The sequence below is a fragment of the Eptatretus burgeri genome, chromosome 7 (genome assembly GCF_056783735.1).
Source record: "Eptatretus burgeri isolate ZD-2024b chromosome 7, Ebu_testis_v1, whole genome shotgun sequence".
NCBI classification, from domain to species: domain Eukaryota; kingdom Metazoa; phylum Chordata; class Myxini; order Myxiniformes; family Myxinidae; genus Eptatretus; species Eptatretus burgeri.
Genome location: NC_140967.1, coordinates 67,988,422 through 68,008,390, shown reverse-complemented (window position 1 = coordinate 68,008,390; position 19,969 = coordinate 67,988,422). Strand labels below are relative to the sequence as shown.

The following is a 19,969-nucleotide window of genomic DNA, read 5'->3' as shown; positions in this document are numbered from 1 at the left end:
CTCAAAAATGAAGAGAAAAGATCCTGGAAGCTGAAGAAGGCCAAAATTGTACCAGTGACAAATAACGATTGGAGCAATGGGAATGATGAAGAACCTTACGGAGAAGTTAAAAAAAAAATCCCTGGAAATATTACCATAAACAAACTACAGTTGGAAGCTGTCCAGGACTGACAATCGTGAAAAGAGCCATTGAAACAAAACTTTGAGAACAAGAATGACACTCGGTAGAATGCATACCTCTGCCAGGCTGAAAAGCTTGTGTTTTGTATCCCACTGACTGGCCGGATCTGAATCTGGACCTTAATAGTGTTACGGCTGTAGAAATTCGCATTACACCATAAAGGGCCCTCAGGTCAGATATCTCCATAGGTACATGTGTCGTTAGCCCAAACCCGTTGTATAGGGAAAATTATGTGATCCATCCGGGCTGCGACGCTTTGAGTTAGTCGTTTTTCTTTCTCTATCTTTTATTTCAAACAAACAGAATCTCAACAACCACGCCATCCCCACACTACAACGGCGCCACACCACCACCTTCGCCTTTACCTTCACAACTTCATCCCACATCATCGCTTCTACGGCCATTCCCAAACACCACCAGTCAACACCAAACGTCGTGTTCCCGGAGCCGTTCGGCCATGGAGGCCGAACGCGTCGATCCGCGGATCAGGAATGCTTCACGCCCACTTCCCCTCCGTCCAATGGGCGAACGCGAGGCGGCTTGGCCCCCGCCTCCAAGTGCGCGTAGGTGAAGTCCGTTTATGCAAATATGCGGATCCAGGGAGGTTCACGCCCCTTTTTGCCCGACCAATGGCTGAACAGAGGGTGGCGTGGCCCTGCCTCCAATCGCGTTTTGATCCGCATATTTGCATATCGGCTTCTCTTGAGAGCTATAAAGGTGTAAGCGGAAGGCGACTCACGCGCTTGAGTTGAGCGAGGAGGAGAGTGTGGAACTGGAAGGAGAGTATGTCGTCGAGGAGTTGCTTTTGGAGACAAGGAGTGCCGCGTTGGTGGAGTCGAGTCGAGTGCGCGCGGTGGAGCTGCGGGCAGCTGGACAGGGCAGGGGAGCTCGGGTCCGAGGCCAGGAGAACGGCAGTCGGCAACGAGGCTGCGGTGTGGGGGATCGCTCGTCTCGTCGCGGGACCCAATTCAGCCAGCCACTCCCCGCCCCCAGGGCATCAACAATTTCCCCTTCCCCCGCGCTGAGATAGTGCAAAAGGGGGCCCCGTTCCTCCCCCACCCCAAACGTGGTGCCAACAAGCATGCCATGGGCCTGGAGTCGGGGCACAGCGGCGCGGACACTTTGCGGCTTGCCCGCCAACGCGTCACGAGGACGCGGGTAAGACCTCCCCGGTCTCGCGGACCTGGCCGCTCATCTAGGTCCTGCGCACATTTGGCCTACGGGCCTGTCTGCCTCCTTGTCTGTGAGGGTGGTTTCTTTCTTTTGCTTTTGTGTAAATGCGTATTGGCGCCGTCTGTGAAGTAAAACTGTGTAAGTGTTGCCGTGTGTACGCGTTAGTCGGTTGTATTACATTTGCTTGTTGTGCATAATTGTATGGCTGTAAATACGTGCCTTCCGTGCTTGTCTATGTGTGCGCGTAATAAAATGCTTGCTTGTTGAACTGTGCCCGTTTCGCTTTGTCTTTTCTCCATTTGAATCTCCATCTTGCTTCACGTAAGGGGTTCGTAGTGGGTGCAACATCCCGGTAACTAATCGGAACCGTCAAGGCTGACGATAACACCGCTCGGTTATCCCTGGAGCACGGAACAGACCGCTTAAGCTGTTCGTGTCCGGAGTCAGCCTGTAGCGTGGTACGATCGACCATTCGCGCAGGTACTTAGGTAGATCGAATTTGGCGAGCGACCCTATCCTGCGCGGGTGGGCAATTGGCACGATCGTGGTGAGGTTAAACCCCCACCCGTGACTAGTTCCCGGCGTTGTTCCGAGAGGGTCATGACTGAATTGTCCGTCCGGTGAGCAACGTGCCGCAATTCGAGTTACGTGGCCGTTCGCACGCCGGCGTGCGCGAATTCGCGACAATATAAATATAATCGGCTTGTTCTTGTCACCTAACCATCTCATCCACCTAGTATTGTCATAATCTGGCCACAACTTTTTGAGATATCATGCTATATATCGGTTCGGGCCTGATCTCTCAATGGTGAAGAATCACTTCTTTTAAAATATTTAAATTCTCAGATCCGGATCTTCACCATAATCTGATCAATTGCCCTCGTCACGTACCCAACCTGTCCACCAGGTTTTGTCCAAATCCTTCTTTAACTTTTGAGATATTCTGCAGACAGACAGCCAGCCAGACAGAAGTGAAAACATAACCTGTGTCCACTTTCGAAAACTTCACAGCTTGCTCCATGAATCGCGATCCCTTACCGAAACGGAGGTGGATACTTCCGAGCCCCGAGAGGACTCCATTCCACCTTCTGAAACCTGCATATGGAGATAACAATCAACGACACACCTCTTCCCGTCTTCGCTTCCCAGTGAAACCAAGTTGATTAAACTGATAGATTGGATTAATGTGGTGTTGATGTTGTGTCGGCTTGATGGGTCAAATGGCTCCTGCGTTAAAGTATACTTTATAGAACAACACATACATAAGAACAGCACATGAAAATCATTCCATCCTTTATTCAATTATCAAACATCTGACTGGCTCGATGTTTGAGCACAACAAACCCAACCGACCCTGGTGCAATCACAAACACCTCAAATGGTCAGGTAAGAGTTATGAATCCAATTCAAAACCATCCATTGCAAGTTAAAGAACAAAATTTTATTAATATATTTTTCAGTACAAAACAAAAAGGAAGAAAGAAAGATGTAGAAATGGCTCACATGGTGTTAGGCATTGTTATATTGAAATGGTGACTTGAATTATGTTATCAAACAATAATCACAACCTTATTTCTTTACTTTTGGTATTTTGAGCCAACCCGACATATTGTTCAATTGGCTTAAAAGGTGTTGGCTAAACAGTTAAGGTGGCTGGCTTTCGATCTTAGGGTGTCGAGTTTGAGATCATGCCATTAAATACCACCAGGTGGGTTGACTCAGCCTGTCATCCTTCAGAGGTCAGCAAAATGAGTACCAGCTTACTGGAAACAGGGGGTACTGCATCAGCAGCACAGTGGCGCTCCCAGCAAAGATGCAACCAGCGACCACAGGCTGCATACAAAATGATGATGGTCTTGTTTAAAAAAATTAAAAAATAAATCCCCCAATATTTTCTTGGTTTCTATTCTTATGAATCAATGGTTTAATATTAGTAATAATTACCTTCATACTTCGCATTATCTAACTAGCACTACTTAGATGGGATTTTCCACGCAATGCCCGATCCACGAGAACACATCGGGCCCAGGACTTTTTTGAACAAGAAAAAGAGCAATCAGAGATTGCAAACACTCAGCAGGACTTATTTTGAGTGGTGTATTTGATAGGTTTTAGGGTAAATCCAATATGGCTGCCAAACCAATGTGACCAATGACATCAAATGTGTGAACCTTTTGCTCCTCCTCATCCTTTACCGTGAATACGTGTAAAGTTTTGCCTCGATTTGTTCAGCCACTTCAGAGAAGAATATTTTTACAAGGAATTTTTATGCACAGGAGGTGGCCATTCGGCCCACCATGCCTGCACCACACCAATACCAGATTTTAATAAATCCATCACCACCCATTCCCTTCGTGTACAGCCTTTTGGCTGCTACACCGGTACTCTTTTCACCGACCTCGGAAGGATGACAGGCTGAGTCAACCAGCTGGTGTTAATTCAGCGGACAACGGAGCTTGAACTCAGGACAATAAGATCCCAAGCCAAGACGCTAACCGCAAAGCCAACACCTGGTTCAAAGGTTGTTACTTACGAAATCTAACGATTTCGTAAATATATTGATGACTTCCGTCCTTTGTTTGTTTGTTTGTTTGTGTTTGTGTGTTCGTGTGTTTGTTTGTAGGCACGATAACTCGAGAACGGAAGAAGCTACCAATGTCAAATTACACCACGCGATTCAGGAGGGTGATGGCTGGTGCTGATTAGATTTTGGTCAAAATCGGTCAAAGGTCAAGGTCACAGTGAAGTCAAACATTCGATTTTTGATGGTTTGGTACAGAATCATCGTATAAACTTCCAGTTTGCGGCGCTACCTTCTCTCGAGACAGCTTTTATTAGACAAGGTCAGAAGTTAAGTTGACGATTTCGTAAGTACCAGTCTATGACTTTTTTTTGGAAGGTTCATTTTTTTTAAACAATATGGCTGCCGAATCACATGACTGGTGACGTCGTGATTTTTTTTTTCTTGTGGACCATTTTATCTCGAGATGACCCTCAATTTTTCATACCGATTGAATGTTGTGTTCGACATGCAATTATGACATCATAACAAGTGCACCTATGGTGTCACAAGAAAATCATACCCATTCCCCATGAGTAGTAGTTGCTATTTACCAGGTTTAAATTTTTTCCTTGGTGCGGTTTCTGAGATAGAGGTCCAAACTTTTTTCCAATATGGCTGCCACAACACACCACATGACCTATGACATCATAATTATCATTCAAACATTCCCCATGAGTCATGGTGAAAATTTCATCTCAATCTGACAAGCGGTTGTGGAGAAAAAACACGAAAGGTCTGTGCAGACAAACAAACAAAGGAATCCAAATGTAATACCCTCTCCGAATCCTTCGGCGAAGGTAAATAACATTCTATATATCGTATTTGGCCCAATCTCTCAATGGGGAAGAATAACTTTGTACATGAAATAATTATCAGATCCAGATCTTCACCAAAATCGAATCAATTCATCCTTGCCACACACCCAACCTGTCCACAAAGTTTCATCTGAATCCCTAAACAACTTTTTGAGATATCATGCTAAAAATCATTTTTGGCCCAATCTCTCAATGATTAAGAATCACTTTAAAAATTCTAGTAGTCGGATCCGGATCCAGATCTTCACCAAAATCTAATCAGTTTGTCTTTGTCGCACACCGAAACTGTCCACAAAATTTCATTCGGATCCATTAGCAACTTTTGAGATATCTTGCACACAAACAGACAAACAAAGACAGAGAGGGGTGAAAACATAACCTCCTTCACCTTGCGTAGTGGAGGCAAATATGGGACAAAAGACTGAGCACCCCTGAATTCTTCTTCTTCTTGCATGTGGCAGCTTGGCTGCAGGGTAGCTATCATTTTGTTGGGGGCACGGCTGTACAGCTGATGCTGTGCCTCGATAATACACTGGTACTCATTTCGCCGACCTCAGAAAGAAGACAGGCAGAGTTCACCCCACCTGGTGTTAATTCAGTGGCCAATGAGCTCAACCTCAGGACCCTAAGATCCCAAGCCAGCCACCCTAACCACTAAGCGAGCACTAGGCTTCGCTCCTGACTGTTGCGTGGACAACCCTGCATTCACAACACAAAGCGATTTTATCAAGCTTCTGCCAATTCAATTATTTGCCACATTATGCTAATTAGCTCATCTCAGAACTTGTCATAAACATGAATGGTTACAATACCAACAACCTGATTGCAGGTTACAAGACTTCAAATAACTGGGAATATACAAACACAGCATGTACTCACATCAAGCTCAATCTCACGGAATTGTCAAAGATTTTATGATTCTGATGTACCGTACTATTTTCAGAGCATCGGTGCTGCTGAAGCAGTTTCTTGGCAAGGGTTATACTGGGTGGTTTGCCATTGCCTTCCCAGCAGTAGTTAGCACAGGAATTTGGAATTTGTTCATGGTGCCGGTGATAGCTCACCTGCTCTCCGCGAGGGACACCATGGGAATAACATCCACTAACGAATGCTAGAAGACGGGCCGCCCGTTTATTGTCTGCCCAAGGGATGGTCCCACACACATTGATGAATCACCCTGCCTGTGAAACACCGGGATGACAGTCGATAGCTGGGTCGGGATTCAAAACCAGAATGGATAGAAGCTTGGTGGCTGGAATGCATACCTATCGGCCATCCTGACAGCCCTACGAGTCAAATATTAGTAACATAGTAAATAACTAGCAAAGTACCCGCCCATGGGCGGGTAACAGTTATTTGTTGAATGGCGTTGGTCCCGTCTCGATCGGATGTAATTGACGTTATCCGGTGACCTTGACCCCGTGACCTTTGACCTTGATCCCCTTATGTCCATTCCCAAGGATCGCATACGCCAAGTTTCATCTCATTCTATCCAACGGTTTGGCCGTCTATAAAGGACAAACAAACATGAAAAATTGACGTTTTAGTCAATTTATGTCATAACTCGAAAACTGGAAGTCGGAAGTGAATGTCGTCAATCAACTGTGTCATTTAATTTTGATTATCTGTCGAATGGCGTTGGTCCCGTCTCGATCGGATGAAATTGAGAAATTGAAGTTACCCGGTGACCTTGAACCTCTTGACCTTTGACGTTGAACTTGACCCCCACCCCCCCCCCCCACATGTCCGCTCTCATGTCCCAAGGATTACCTGTGTAGGAACAATAAATGAAACTGAGCGATGTCAGGTAAACCACAGTAATCCATGAGAATGACATACAGGTTGTGCATGATTCCAGATCCCTGGTGGTAATGACTTCCTGCATTGCTGTCTTAAGGATGCTCCCTCCAGCCTGCTCCCAATCATCAGCAAGGTCATAGAATCAATCATTGCCTCCGACATTAAATCTTTCCTCTGTTCCAATGGCTTGATTTCCGATCATCAATTTGGATTCAGACTAGGTCACTCTACCCTGGACATGCTTCTGCTTTCTCAACAATGGATGGAGATCCTCAATGTCAGAAATGAGATGAAAGACATCAAACTAGATATATCATGATCTCTTGATAGTCTGGCACCCCACACCGCAAACCAAACTCTCTTCTTATGGTATCCAAGGCAATCTCCACTCGGCTCATGGACTTGCTCTCCTGTTGCAGTCAGTGTGGCTCTTAATGCCTCTCTCTCTCATCCCCTCTTCCTGTCCAGGTTGGAGTTCCTCAAGGCAGTGTTCAGGGCCCTATGCTTTTTCTGGTTTTCATCAATGATCTCTCCAACTCTCTGGAAAATGCTGTCTTTTTTGCTGACAACGCCACCCTCTGCCGTACCATCTCTCGTCCCTCAGATCGGCAGGCAACAGCCTCCTCACTCTCGGTAGACCTGGATAAAAATCACAAGCTGGTCAAACACTTGGAACATGCCTTTCAATCCTGACAAATCTCACTATGTCTCTCCAAAAGGACTGTCTGGAACTCCCCACCCACTACCGGATTTAGGGGTGGCCAGGTGGGGCCATCCTGGGCCCCTCCACATTTAGGGCCCCCCCCCACAATTTCGATGACATTTTGAAAATCCCTTGAAAATGTGCTTCTAAAGTTTTTTTTATTGTCAGTGAATGAAGATTGTAAACTCTTTTGTAAGGATATCTTTTCAAAATTGTCCGTCATTGTGAGGGTCCTTTTCAAGCTTTGGCTTTTTCAAGCCGTTTCTTCCACGGTCCACAGAACAGATCCAACGTGGTCAAAAATTCCCGGAGCAAGCCTCGGGCATTGGGGGCCTGCATTCGCATCTTTTTTTGGATCGATCATCGATGCTTCGGATGGTTGAGCGTGACCAACTAACTACGGCACTGCCCGGAAGAGTCCAGCAAGCACAGGCGGAATACAGAGGTCCAACCAGAGGAGAGGTGAAAAGGTGAAAGTCTATGTGGTAAAACTAGGCCAGGCCAGCACAGCACACGGCCGGCAGGGGTAGTATTGTACACACTGAAACTGCGGCTGGCAGGGAACGCTGTCAGTACCCTGCTTACTGGCGCACACAGCACAGTAACACGGTGTGACTTTCTATGTTCCAGGTGTGTGAAACATACTTGTTGTTCGTGATTCTGGTACGTCCCACGTGCACTCTGACAATATCTCGGTTATTCGGTACCTACCAACTGCAGAAACCACAATGAGCGGCTTTGGTGATGACAGGCACAAATCCAGGGCTCCACGGAAATATGACAGTGGTGCTCAAAAGCGGAAACGTTCCAAGGAAAAAGATGAAAGACACAAGGCCGTCGTCGACAAGACCCAGAAAATCTCAGTTTTTCACTCCTGCAAAAACAGGTGATTCGTCCATGACAGAGGCTGGAACACCAACAGAGACAGAACAAGCGGATTTGGCAACGCAGCCCCCGCCTCAAGATTTGCCCAACATCTCGGAAGGTCCCACCGATGAAGAACATGCATCAGATGAAGAAGCGCGAGATATACTGACTGATCGTGGACCTGGCTTTGCCAATTGCATTGGATGTTCACCTCCTGAGCGACCGTCGTCAGAGATGATGGACTACTGGGCATCACAAGATTTGGAGCCCCTGCAGAATTTGACTGGTCCCTTTGATTCATCCACACAGTTCGTTGACGGTAGGAAATGCTGCTGCTCCAAGAATCTTTTTTACCGTAGACTACAAAACGGAGAGTCCGTGAAAAGGTCCTGGCTTTGTTTCGCCACATCAACCGGAAAACTGTACTGCATTGCTTTGCAAGCTCTTTGGGGCCGCTACTGCCCTGGGCGGGGAAGGATTCAATGACTGGAAGCATGCCAGTCGTTCTATCGAGGTGCATGAGCGTTCGCATGTACATTGTGCGAATATCATCCGCTTGTCAGAGAGAGCAACATCCGCAGGTCGTGTGGACACTGAACTCAAACAGGTGAGTGAGATTGCGTCCTATTGGAGGGAGGTTCTGAAACGAAGTGTGAACATGATATCGTTTCCCGCTGAGCGTGGTCTAGCGTTCCGTGGATCGGATGAAATTGTTGGGTCACAGACGAATGGTAACTACCTTGGTTTAATGGAATTACTTGCGGAATACGATCCATTTTTGGCACAGCACATTCAGAAATATGCCAACCAAGGTAGTGGCCACACCAACTACTTATCATCTACGACATGTGAAGAGTTAGTCTCCATCATCGGAAAATCTGTTCTGGATAACATCGTCGCTCGTGTGAAAGAGGCAAAATACTTCTGTGTCAGTCGATTCTACTCCTGACATAAGCCACATCGACCAGCTCACAGTTATTCTACGATACATCGAGAACGAGGCTCCAGTGGAGCTTTCCGACCTTTCCGACCTTTCCGAGCAACACAGGACACACTGGACTCCGGCAAGCGACGGCATTACTGGATTTTTTGAAAGCCACTGGATTGGACATCGCTAATTGCCGAGGACAATCTTACGATAACACATCTAATATGAGTGGCCGATACAATGGGATGCAGGGAATGACCAAACAGGAGAACCCTCTTGCAATATTTGTGCCATGCGTGACGCACTCACTGAACTTAGTCGGTCAGTCGGCTGTGGGATGCTGTAGACCTGCAGCAGCATTCTTTGAATTCGTGGAATAAGTGTATGTACTTTTTACAGCTTCCACGTCGTGCTACGCCAGATTATTTGACGCCCAGAAAGCCAAAGGTCTGCAAGTACCAAAGCGCCTTAGCAACACTCGCTGGTCGGCTTATTCTGATGCAACCCGAGCTCTTGTAGACGGTTACAGCGAAATCATGGATGTCCTCGATGAAATCGCAAACGATGAACAACTGAATAGTGGAACAAGAAACACCGCCGAGACACTTCGCCAAACGATGTGCACACTCGAGATAGGGTTCTGTGCTGGTTTCTGTTCTACTGTCCTTGGTAGATTTGATCGTACGAGTAAAACCCTTCAGTCGCAAGCTACCGATCTCAACACAGCCGTGCAGCTCCTCAAGTCACTGGCGAGCTTCGTGCAGTCATTACGCGATCAGTTTGATACATTCGTTGTTGACGGAGTGGAGCGCTCAGGTATGGAGGAATTCACTCGCGGATCGCGTAGACGAAAGCGTAATGTCCGCGTCGCTCCCTTGGACTACGGACACACTCCAGAAGTAGAACTAGATGCCAAGGAGTCCTTTCGCATCAGTGGATACGTTACAGTGATCGACGTACTGCTGTCGCAGTTGGAAAAGCGTACAAACGCGTACAGCGAGATGAGTGACAGATTTGGATTCCTGCGTGCTCTTGTTCAACTCGAAGTGAAGCAGATTCGAGAGTCATGCTCGAAGCTCGTCGAGCTGTATCGGGAAGATCTATCACCTGACCTCACAGAAGAAATGATTCAGTTTCAAGCCATGATGGAGTCAGAGCCAGACTCGGGCCATACTGAACTCGAGATGTACAGTTTTCTCAGAGCGAAAACTCACCGATACTTTCCCAAACGTGGAAGTGGTGCTTCGGATTTACCTCTCACTGATGGTGTCGAACTGCTCTGGGGAGCGCTCGTTTTCGAAACTCAAGCTTATCAAGAACCATCTTTGCTCCACGATGGGGCAGCAGAGACTGGTCAATCTGACCATCATTTCAACCGAATCTGATGTGCTCAATTCCATGCAGGTTGACAGTATCATAACCGAGTTCGCTGCCGCGAAGTCGCGCAGGAAGCTTGTCCATTGATTAAGACACCGGTCCGCTGGAAGTCGGCTATTAATCACCATTTCAGATTTCTCTTGCCCAGAGGGTTTTTAGTCGAAGTTCGTAGTATGATTAATGAGTGCGTCGTTTGTTATTTTCTTATATTAGTCCATCTCTATCTCTTACTCTTGCAGCAACAGCATTTTTGTGATTCGATTTTAGAATGAGCTCATAGATAAGTCATCAGCTCATATCAATAACAATCCGTCCATCTTGTCATATTGTCAGATTTAATTGTAATTTGTGAACATATATGCCAAATCATTCCTGATCAGGATCTGCCAAATCTATAGATATAAGTTCAGTTGTTGATGAAAAAGCAGTTATAATTTAAGTTGTTGATTTATCTCCAAATTTGGGGGCCCCCCCACAATCATTGTGCCCATGGCCCCCCACATGGTAAATCCGGCCCTGCCCCCGCTCCCACCCCCAATCGACTTTCTCAACAATCCTCTTGAAGAAGTTCTTTCATTCAAGCTTCTGGGTCTCACTATCTGCCATGATCTTTCCTGCGAAAGCCACATTTCCAAGCTGGCCTCCAAAGCCAGTCGCCAACTGAGCATCCTCTGTCATGCGAAGTCCTTCCTTGGTACACCTTTCCTGACCACATACAATGTGGAAACCAAGGCTTTTAGGATCAATGGTATCTCCCACAATGAAACTGAGGCTTTGGGTCTCTCATCATCTCACCACTGGCAGGTTGGTGGTCTTTCTGTCTATCGACTCCTCTCCAGCCTTTCCTCCCCACCTCTGTCTGTGCTTTGTCCCCCCAATATTTTCGCAGGGTGCTCAAGGTCAACCAGCAACTCCATTCTGATAAAACTGCCAAAATCAAGTCTTACTGCTCACCTTCACTCTTTCATCCCTCTTTTTCCCCCCACCTCTGGAACAAAGTCACATACTTTCTTCAATCCCACTCTTTCCTCCAGGTCTTCAAAACAGCTGTTCAACACCATCTCTTATCTCCCCTTATCCAAAACATTATTTTCTACAGCCTTTAATCCAGCCCAAACCCACCTCTTCAAATTACCTGTTTTCCTTCCTGAAAGTTCCTGTAGTGCCCATCTTGTTTACCACATGTACCTTGCCCAATCCCTCTCCCTTACACAGATCTCCTAATGTGGCTGTTCCCTACTGTTGTTGTGCTTCCCGCTCGCACTCATGACCATCTCACTTTGTTATATTTTCTGTGTATTGGCTCTTATATGAGCCTCGACAAAGTATACAAAAAAAGGGTAAGTGCATATAATTCCTCGTCAACACAACGCATATAAATGTTCAAACTTTACCCAGCATGGGGTTATCAAAGTTTCAAATATTTGTTTCATACTGTGTCGGCCTAGACATAGACAGACAGAGGCTATTTATGAAAAATTTCTGAATATATTTTGAGTGTCAGATTACATTTCATGAAATGGGTTCATAAAGGGGACCTCACAACCACGAAGGCAGTCACACGCAGAGTGCTGAAAACCACTTCACTAAAGATTTCAAATTTGTAAAACACCCTGTTGTCATTGAATATCCTGCTTAAAATTACTGAAAGAGTCAAGTAAAGGTAATGCCGAGTGTGCTTTTGGGAAAGAAAACGGGTGGAGGATGGAGGAAGGAGGAAGGAGGAAGGAGGAAAGAGGAAGAGAACATCTGGCTGTTGAGCTACTTTAGCAACGCCTATGAAACATGTGAGGAGTCTTTTTAGTTCTGAAAACACTCGAGAATGCAAGACAGGTCCAAATATAAAAGCTTACAAGCCCATCTTGGCCGATAATTAATTGAAGGTATCATATGAATGAGGTAACCATTTTTTTGTTTTACAGGGTCATCCAAACTTGGTGTGCTCACACGATCTGACAACAAAATGCTGTATGTAAGTTAAGATGGTCAGAAGCAACGCAACTAAATCCAATCCATAGGTTTTGTGGCAAGGGCCGTGACGAAATAACCACCCACGTGCGTATGAAACTCGGGTCTTTCGGAAACGGGAACTTTTCACTCAACTCTGGTCGACCGGACAGGTGAACCGTGGGAGAAGCTGTGAGAGAAGCCAGATCAACTTGAGCCCAGAATTTCAACCCGGGTTGAGCGGTGCATGGAAACGAGGCAAAAAGTAACAGTCAATTGCGATTTAGAGCTGAGCATTTTGTGATGCATGAAAGGTGGCAAACTTTGCAAGGGGGAAGATATAGATTTCGATTGTGGGATTGAAGGGGGAGGATTTTGCCATCGTTAATACAGTACCAACTGTAATGGTAATCATGCAGAAATTATTTTTAACCACGTACTGTACTTTCATGACCAAGGCAACATCACCAGGTTCAAATATGAAATTGGAACCGTTTACAAATCCACGATGGAATGTCAGATCAACTCAAACTCATAACTTAGACAGAGTTATAGAATGTCAGACATTTGGCACAAATTGCTGGGGGGGGGGGGCGGGGGAGGATGGGAGGGGGAAACAGATCTGAAAGGAAACCCAAACAATAGAAGGCAGGCCCTTCCTGCATGTGCATCCGGTGCTTGGAAAAAGACAGTAAAAGGGTACACCATTACACCCACCAAAACTACAAGGTTCTCATGCTCAACACGTTTCACAAACTCAAGATGAGAAATGAAAACCTACATATTGTTTTTTTTTTTTAAAGCAACAAACTTTCATACCAATGGACAAGATACGGCCAATCTATTATCAAAAGCTTTCTGGTCACAGCATGTTTATCTTTCACAAGATCAGAATGCCGAGCACTCTCAAGCTTTCCTGCCAAAAAAGAGAGTGTGGGAGTTGGAAATGAAGAGCAAATGTGTGGGAGCAAAAGGCAGTAGAAAATGGGGAAACAAAGCATGGTTCAGCTGCAGATAAATGCACATAAAGCCAGATACAGAAGCTTTGCAACACGAAACAGCTGAAACTAAACAATTTATTCGGCTGAAAAAGCTCGAGCCAGAACAGCAGCACAAGCAGCACCAGCACTTTCCAGGAGCACTTTGCACTTTGTCCAACAACATGAAAAGTAAAGAGCTCAATGCAAGATTCCTCAAATCTTTTTTTTAATTTCTGCTTTGATCACCACTGGTGGAGCATTTTATCAGCGACTCAAATGCCCGTCACAATTAGCAACATGTGACCCTCCAGTACAAAACCAGTTGGAAGTCGCAAAAATTCAATATCGAGTTATTGGGTTTATTTGAAAGCCCATCAAATAAGCTTCACAACGGTGTATCATACATGGTGGTCCGTCACAAACTGACCGAGATATCTTACGATGAAGTTTTACAACACACGTTATTGGGAAAATCGAAATAACCGGATATTAGCTTCTGGAGTTTGAGAAACAAAGTCCTTAGCAACGTATACCAGCAATAGTTTCTCAAACTCCAGAAGCTAATATCCGGTTATTTCGATTTTCCCAATAACGTGTGTTGTAAAACTTCATCGAAAGATATCTCGGTCAGTTTGTGACGGACCACCATGTATGATGATACACCGTTGTGAAGCTTATTTGATGGGCTTTCAAATAAACCCAATATTGATTTTTTGCAACTTCCGACTGGTTTTGTACTGGAGGGTCACATATTACATTTGTAGCGTCAGTGATCCTCAAAGGTTGAATCACTGCACCTCTCCTACAAAAAGGTAATGTTGACAACTTTAATCCACATTCCTCTAACATTCTCTTCAATCTCATCCTTCCCTCCAGGTGTTCAAGACAGCTGTTCACACAATCTAAGATCATCCCCGATTCAAAACCATGATCTTTTCTACACCCATGAACACTCCCTAACCGCACCTCTTTCCAAATTTTCAGTTTATATTTCCTGAGAGTTTGTTTCTGTATCCACCTTGTCTGTCCCATACATCCTTCCTCGGCCCACCTGAGCTCCTGACCACTTACAAAGCTTTTGTCCGCAGCCTGATTGAGTACTGCTCTCCCCTCTGGGCTGGTGCTCCTGCCTCACACCTTTCTCGGCTTCACGCTGTAGAAACCAAGGCATTTCGGATCATTGGTATCTCCCACAATGAGGCTGAGTCTTTGGGCCTCTCACTCAATCACCGCAGGTTGGTCGGTGGTCTTTCTGTATTCTACAGTCTCCTCTCCAGCCTAGCCCACCTGCTCTCTCTGCGATTTGTCCCCACCACATTTCCGCAGGGCGCTCAAGGTCCGCCAACAACCCCCTTCTGGTAAAACTACCAAAATCACGAATCACTGCTCATCTTCAAGCTTTCATTCCTCTTTTCCCCCACCTTTGGAATAAACTCCCTCACTCTATTCAATCCTACTCTTCCCTCCAGGCCTTCAAAACAGCTGTTCACCACCACCTCTTATCATCCCCCATCCAAATCCTCGATCTTTTCTACCCCCGATAATCCACCCAAGCCCACCTCCTTCAAATTCCCTGCTTTCCTTCCTGAAAGTGCCTGTAATGTCCATCTTCTATTCCCCATGTTCCCCGTCCCATCCCTCTCCCTTCCACAGATCTCCAAATGTCTCTGTTCCCCACTATTTTGTCCTTCCCACTCCCTCCCCTCCTGTCTCATGCCCCCCTTGATGTGCGTTGTGTGTTAGCTCTCATACGAACCTCGACAAGGCATACAAAAATAAAAATCCTTCCCTACCACCCCATATTCCTCATTCCTCACTTGTCTAAGTCTCCCTCCATTTTATTCCTAAACCCTGCAGTTGATGTCCCCCCCCCAACTCCCACTCTCTTTCCATTGTACCTTTTGTTCTGTTACGTTCGGATGCAATCTACGTTTCAGCTCTTTCATGATCCTCAACTTTGTACACAAAAAAAATTCTCATCAATGCAATCAATCTCCCTGTTCACTCACTTAGTGATTGATGTCAGCACAGAAACCTTCAAGTGTCATCAATGCATTGGATAAGGCTATGCTGACATCATTAGCTGATGAGTAAAACAGGCCAAACAAAACGATGCGTCATAATTATGAGACAGAACTGAAATCACATTTAGCCGAGTAGACATGACGAAGAGCATTCTCTCAAAATCTAAAAAAAAAAAAGGACACATGATGCCAAACATCGATACAAAAAAAGTCACATCAGCTCTTTCGAACCCTTGTGGAACTCATACTGGACTGGACATTTCCTCAAAGTTTAAAAAAAGTGATTATTATACTACATACAGAACTTTTTATTATTATTACATACTATTGAATGATAGCAATCTACACATGCAAATGGAGAGTTCTTTTGAACAATGTCTTTCTATTTCATGACCTTATACACAAAAACAATTCCCGGGAGTGGAATCTTTCCAATCGATGTACCGCATGACTTTTTTGTCGAAAAGATCGGGGAACCTGGAAGAACGAGCTGACAGAGGGAGCACATACGGAAAAAACCAAGAAGGGAATGAACACGCGTATGCGCATTAACCGAGTTCGGTTAGGTTGGGTTAATAGTTGTAGAAAAGATTGCGCTTAGAGATGGGGGATGACAAGATGGTGGTGAACTTCCTGCTTGAATCACTGCATTGAGGGAAGAATGCAATTGACAGTTCCACAAACAGGAGAAAAGAGGATGAGAGAAACTTCTACCTGATGGCCTCTGTTACAGTGAAATATGTTTCACAGCACACAAATAAACTAACACAGCCAATTAAAGTTCATAAAAGATACAAGTTCTGAGCAATGAGATGTGGATTTTGTGACATCACATTGAAAACTTTTGGCATACGAGAGCCACAGTTGCCATTGCTGGTTCGAAGAAGGGAAGAATCGTAGTAGAGCAGGATAGTTGTGCTTGGTAAACTAAATAAGTAATTGAAAAGGAAAATTAAAAAATTTACAATCACTATGGTCTTGCATCCGATCATGGAAGATGGTGCAAAAAAAAAAATATTTTTATTTTTGGACCTGTCTTGCCAGGTCCAAAAGGGACTCTGCGGTTGATCAGCAAGGCACACCATAGCAAATTCCCACGCTTCCCAACGAAAGCAAAGTTGAAAGAAGACAAAAAGTTCCACCAGGAATGGCCCAATATGAAATTAAGTTAAAATATTTTTCCTGCTTTGATGCTTGGGACCCAAAGTCCCCACCCCCTGGGGCATGAACCATGGGTCAAATCTGATTATATATATATGGCCTGGTGTTGGCGCAGTGGTTAGGGCAGCAGCTTGGGATCCAAAAGGTCCTGTGTTCAAGCCACGTTGAGCCAGAATTAATACACCAGGGGGTTGACTCAGCCTGTCATCCTTCCGAGGTCGGCTAAATGAGTACCAGTGTACTGGGCCGGTGTATACCCCGGTTAAAATAGGTGTACCATATCCCTGTGTCGTAAGAGGCGACCAGTGTTGCGTCAGGAAGGGCATCCGGCGTAAAACATGTGCCAAATCACGAAGCGGATTATACGGATGATCCGCTGTGGCGACCCCTAACGGGAGCAGCCGAAAGAAGAAGAAGAAGATATATATATATATATATATAAATAATCAGTACATATTTCATGCAATACCCAATGCCAATTGCATATACAAAGTTTCATCAAAAAAGTTCTCGGTATCTGACCTTTTGACCCAAAAGTCCCAGGGGACGGAGCCAAAAATGACTCTTCTCTCACCTTATTGCCACGTGTTGATCAAAATTCAAGTTTGGTGAATTTCTGCAAAACCGTTTAAGAGATAGTCTGTGTGTCCATCCATCCATCACGCTAACAGCGCCCAGCAATGCCGCCTTGCAGCACATGGACACAGAATTGGGAAGAAGCAGTGTACTTCTGAGGTGAATGTGTACAAATGATACTTGCTCACCAAGCAGCGCATCGAAACGGAAATGGGAAGTAGCGGTGTACAATAATCGAGCGATGATTTGCATAATGAAACAAATAAATTAAAATTGTAAAATAATTAATTTCTTCATCAATTGGCTAATAGTATACCAAAACCTCAACCATTTCATCCGAATCTGTAACTTTTTGAAAATTAAACAGTTCATCAAAAAAATGAATAATTAATTGATTAATCAATTAATCCAAAATCACTTGTTCACAGTCGTGTCTAAATATCAGTTTCCAAGCTCAAAAGGTGCCCGAGATATTGCTCATATGCGGAAGAAAAGAAAGAAGGAATTAATAAATTGAAAATAATTAAGTGACAAGCCGGGAGGTGACGATGGTTTGCGGGCATTATTGAACAATGCCACGATAGGTACAATTGAGCTTGTGGAAGCTTTTGAGGAAGCCCGACCATAAAAATCCATCTCTTCCGTCAAAATTGACCGAATCAAATGGGATTTTTTATATGTTGTACTTATGGACATTACGCACAGCTTCTAGGAAATGAAATTGCAAGAAAAAAAAATCGAGAAAATAAATAAATATGTCAAGTGGGCGTGGCTCCGCCCACAAGGGGCTTGGAACGCCCCTCATACAAAAGACGCAACTAGACCATGATATCTCGCTTGTGTCCAAGTTTCATCAAGATCGCATCAAATGTCACAGAGCTATGCTCTGGAGTCACAGACAGACACACAGACAGACAGACACACAGACACAACGAAAATAGTGGTCACTGCTGGCACCCGCGAACCAATTAATCAATCAATTGATTGATTAATCAAAAAGTGAAAAAATAACGTTTTTGCCAAAGCACATCTTCACTTTTGTCCCCAAATTTCAGCTTCCTAGATCATAGGATGGCTGAGATATCGCCTGGACAAACAAGAAAACAAACAAACGAACGGAGTAAAAACTGAGTACTGTTCTCCCTTCCTTCAGGGCCCGGCGATGACGTCATGCATCACGTGGTTATGGAAATTGGGAAGGAGCGGTGAAAAAAAAATGGACACATCAAACAGTCAAATGGGAATGGGGCCGGACGAGAAGCAAGAAGAACAGACAACAGGTGGGGACACCAATAATTACAAACAGACAACCTGGAGAAGGCCCTGGATGAAGTTGTAGCTCAAAGATCAGACAGACGTGTCCCAAATTGGATTGAATCGTTTTCAGAGCTATCCCATGGAGGCATCGAATGCCGTGCCACCGCCATGTTGAATTGTATTCACTTCTCTGGCAACAACAGCATCAGTAGTTCTACCATCGATCACCTTTATCTCGTTATTCTGACTTACTGCAATGGAAGGCGACGCTAATTATTGGGCCCCGTGAGGTCTCGTTCACCTTTTCTCGCTCATCTTCCCAAATATGGCTCCCGCGCACTGCATCATGGGATAGCTCTGAAACCGCTCGACGGAACAAGATGGACCATGCTGAAGGAGGACGGACCTCCGTCCCACAGTGGACCCAAACCGGCTGCTCAAGCCAATGGACGTGACCCTTTGCATCACGTGTGGATTCCGATCGCTCCACAGCAATAAAAATGGAATCATGCGGTTTAATCAACGATTGACAAAAATTACCTCACTGACCGATTCATGACACGAACCGCAAATCCCCACAAACATCCTTAACCGAGATCACAAACTCAACGGACATTTTAAAACACTGAAAATCAAACTCAAAGGTCCAAAGATAAAAACAAAGCGGCGAAAAATGAAACTTTCACGACAAAGTCCACACAGAACCGAGAGAGCGAAGATCGCCGGTGACTTCTAGCGGCCATTATTGGAAGGACACGAGGTGAGAGGGAGGTGGTGGTAGGGAGGTGGTGAGCGGGAGGTGGTGGGAGGGATGGAGTTGGTGAGCGGGAGGTTGTGGGAGGGAGTTGGTGAGCGGGAGGTGGTGGGAGGGAGGTGGTGAGAGGGATGGAGTTGGTGAGCGGGAGGTTGTGGGAGGGAGTTGGTGAGCGGGAGGTGGTGGGAGGGAGTTGGTGAGAGGGAGGTGGTGGGAGGGAGTTGGTGAGAGGGATGGAGTTGGTGAGTGGGAGGTGGAGGGAGGGAGTTGGTGAGAGGGAGGGAGTTGGTGAGCAGGAGGTGGAGGGAGGGAGTTGGTGAGTGGGAGGTGGTGGGAGGGAGTTGGTGAGAGGGATGGAGTGGGAGGGAGTTGGTGAGAGGGATGGAGTGGGAGGGAGTTTGTGAGCGGGAGGTGGTGGGAGGGAGTTGGTGAGAGGGATGGAGTTGGTGAGTGGGAGGTGGAGGGAGGGAGTTGGTGAGAGGGAGGGAGTTGGTGAGCAGGAGGTGGAGGGAGGGAGTTGGTGAGCAGGAGGTGGAGGGAGGGAGTTGGTGAGTGGGAGGTGGTGGGAGGGAGTTGGTGAGAGGGATGGAGTGGGAGGGAGTTGGTGAGCGGGAGGTGGTGGGAGGGAGTTGGTGAGAGGGATGGAGTTGGTGAGAGGGAGGGAGTTGGTGAGCGGGAGGGAGTTGGTGAGCGGGAGGGAGTTGGTGAGCGGGAGGGAGTTGGTGAGCAGGAGGTGGTGGGAGGGAGTTGGTGAGAGGGATGGAGTTGGTGAGAGGGATGGAGTTGGTGAGAGGGAGGGAGTTGGTGAGAGGGAGGGAGTTGGTGAGCGGGAGGTGGAGGGAGGGAGTTGGTGAGAGCGGGGG

General features: G+C 45.9%; 1 protein-coding gene across 2 annotated transcripts in view; it reads right to left on the bottom strand.

Annotated features, from left to right (window-relative positions):
• Positions 1-19,969, bottom strand: part of RIPOR1 (RHO family interacting cell polarization regulator 1) — a 195,355-nt gene that overhangs the window by 174,652 nt on the left and 734 nt on the right. Inside the window, exon 1 of one of the 2 annotated variants that reach the window (XM_085888901.1) lies at positions 2,339-2,390. The exons of the other annotated variant lie outside the window; for it this stretch is intronic. Within the exon in view, the coding sequence (XP_085745027.1) occupies positions 2,339-2,375 (37 nt within the window). The 5' untranslated portion in view covers positions 2,376-2,390. Of the gene's footprint in view, positions 1-2,338; positions 2,391-19,969 lie in introns of those variants that run through there. 2 annotated transcript variants of the gene reach the window in all.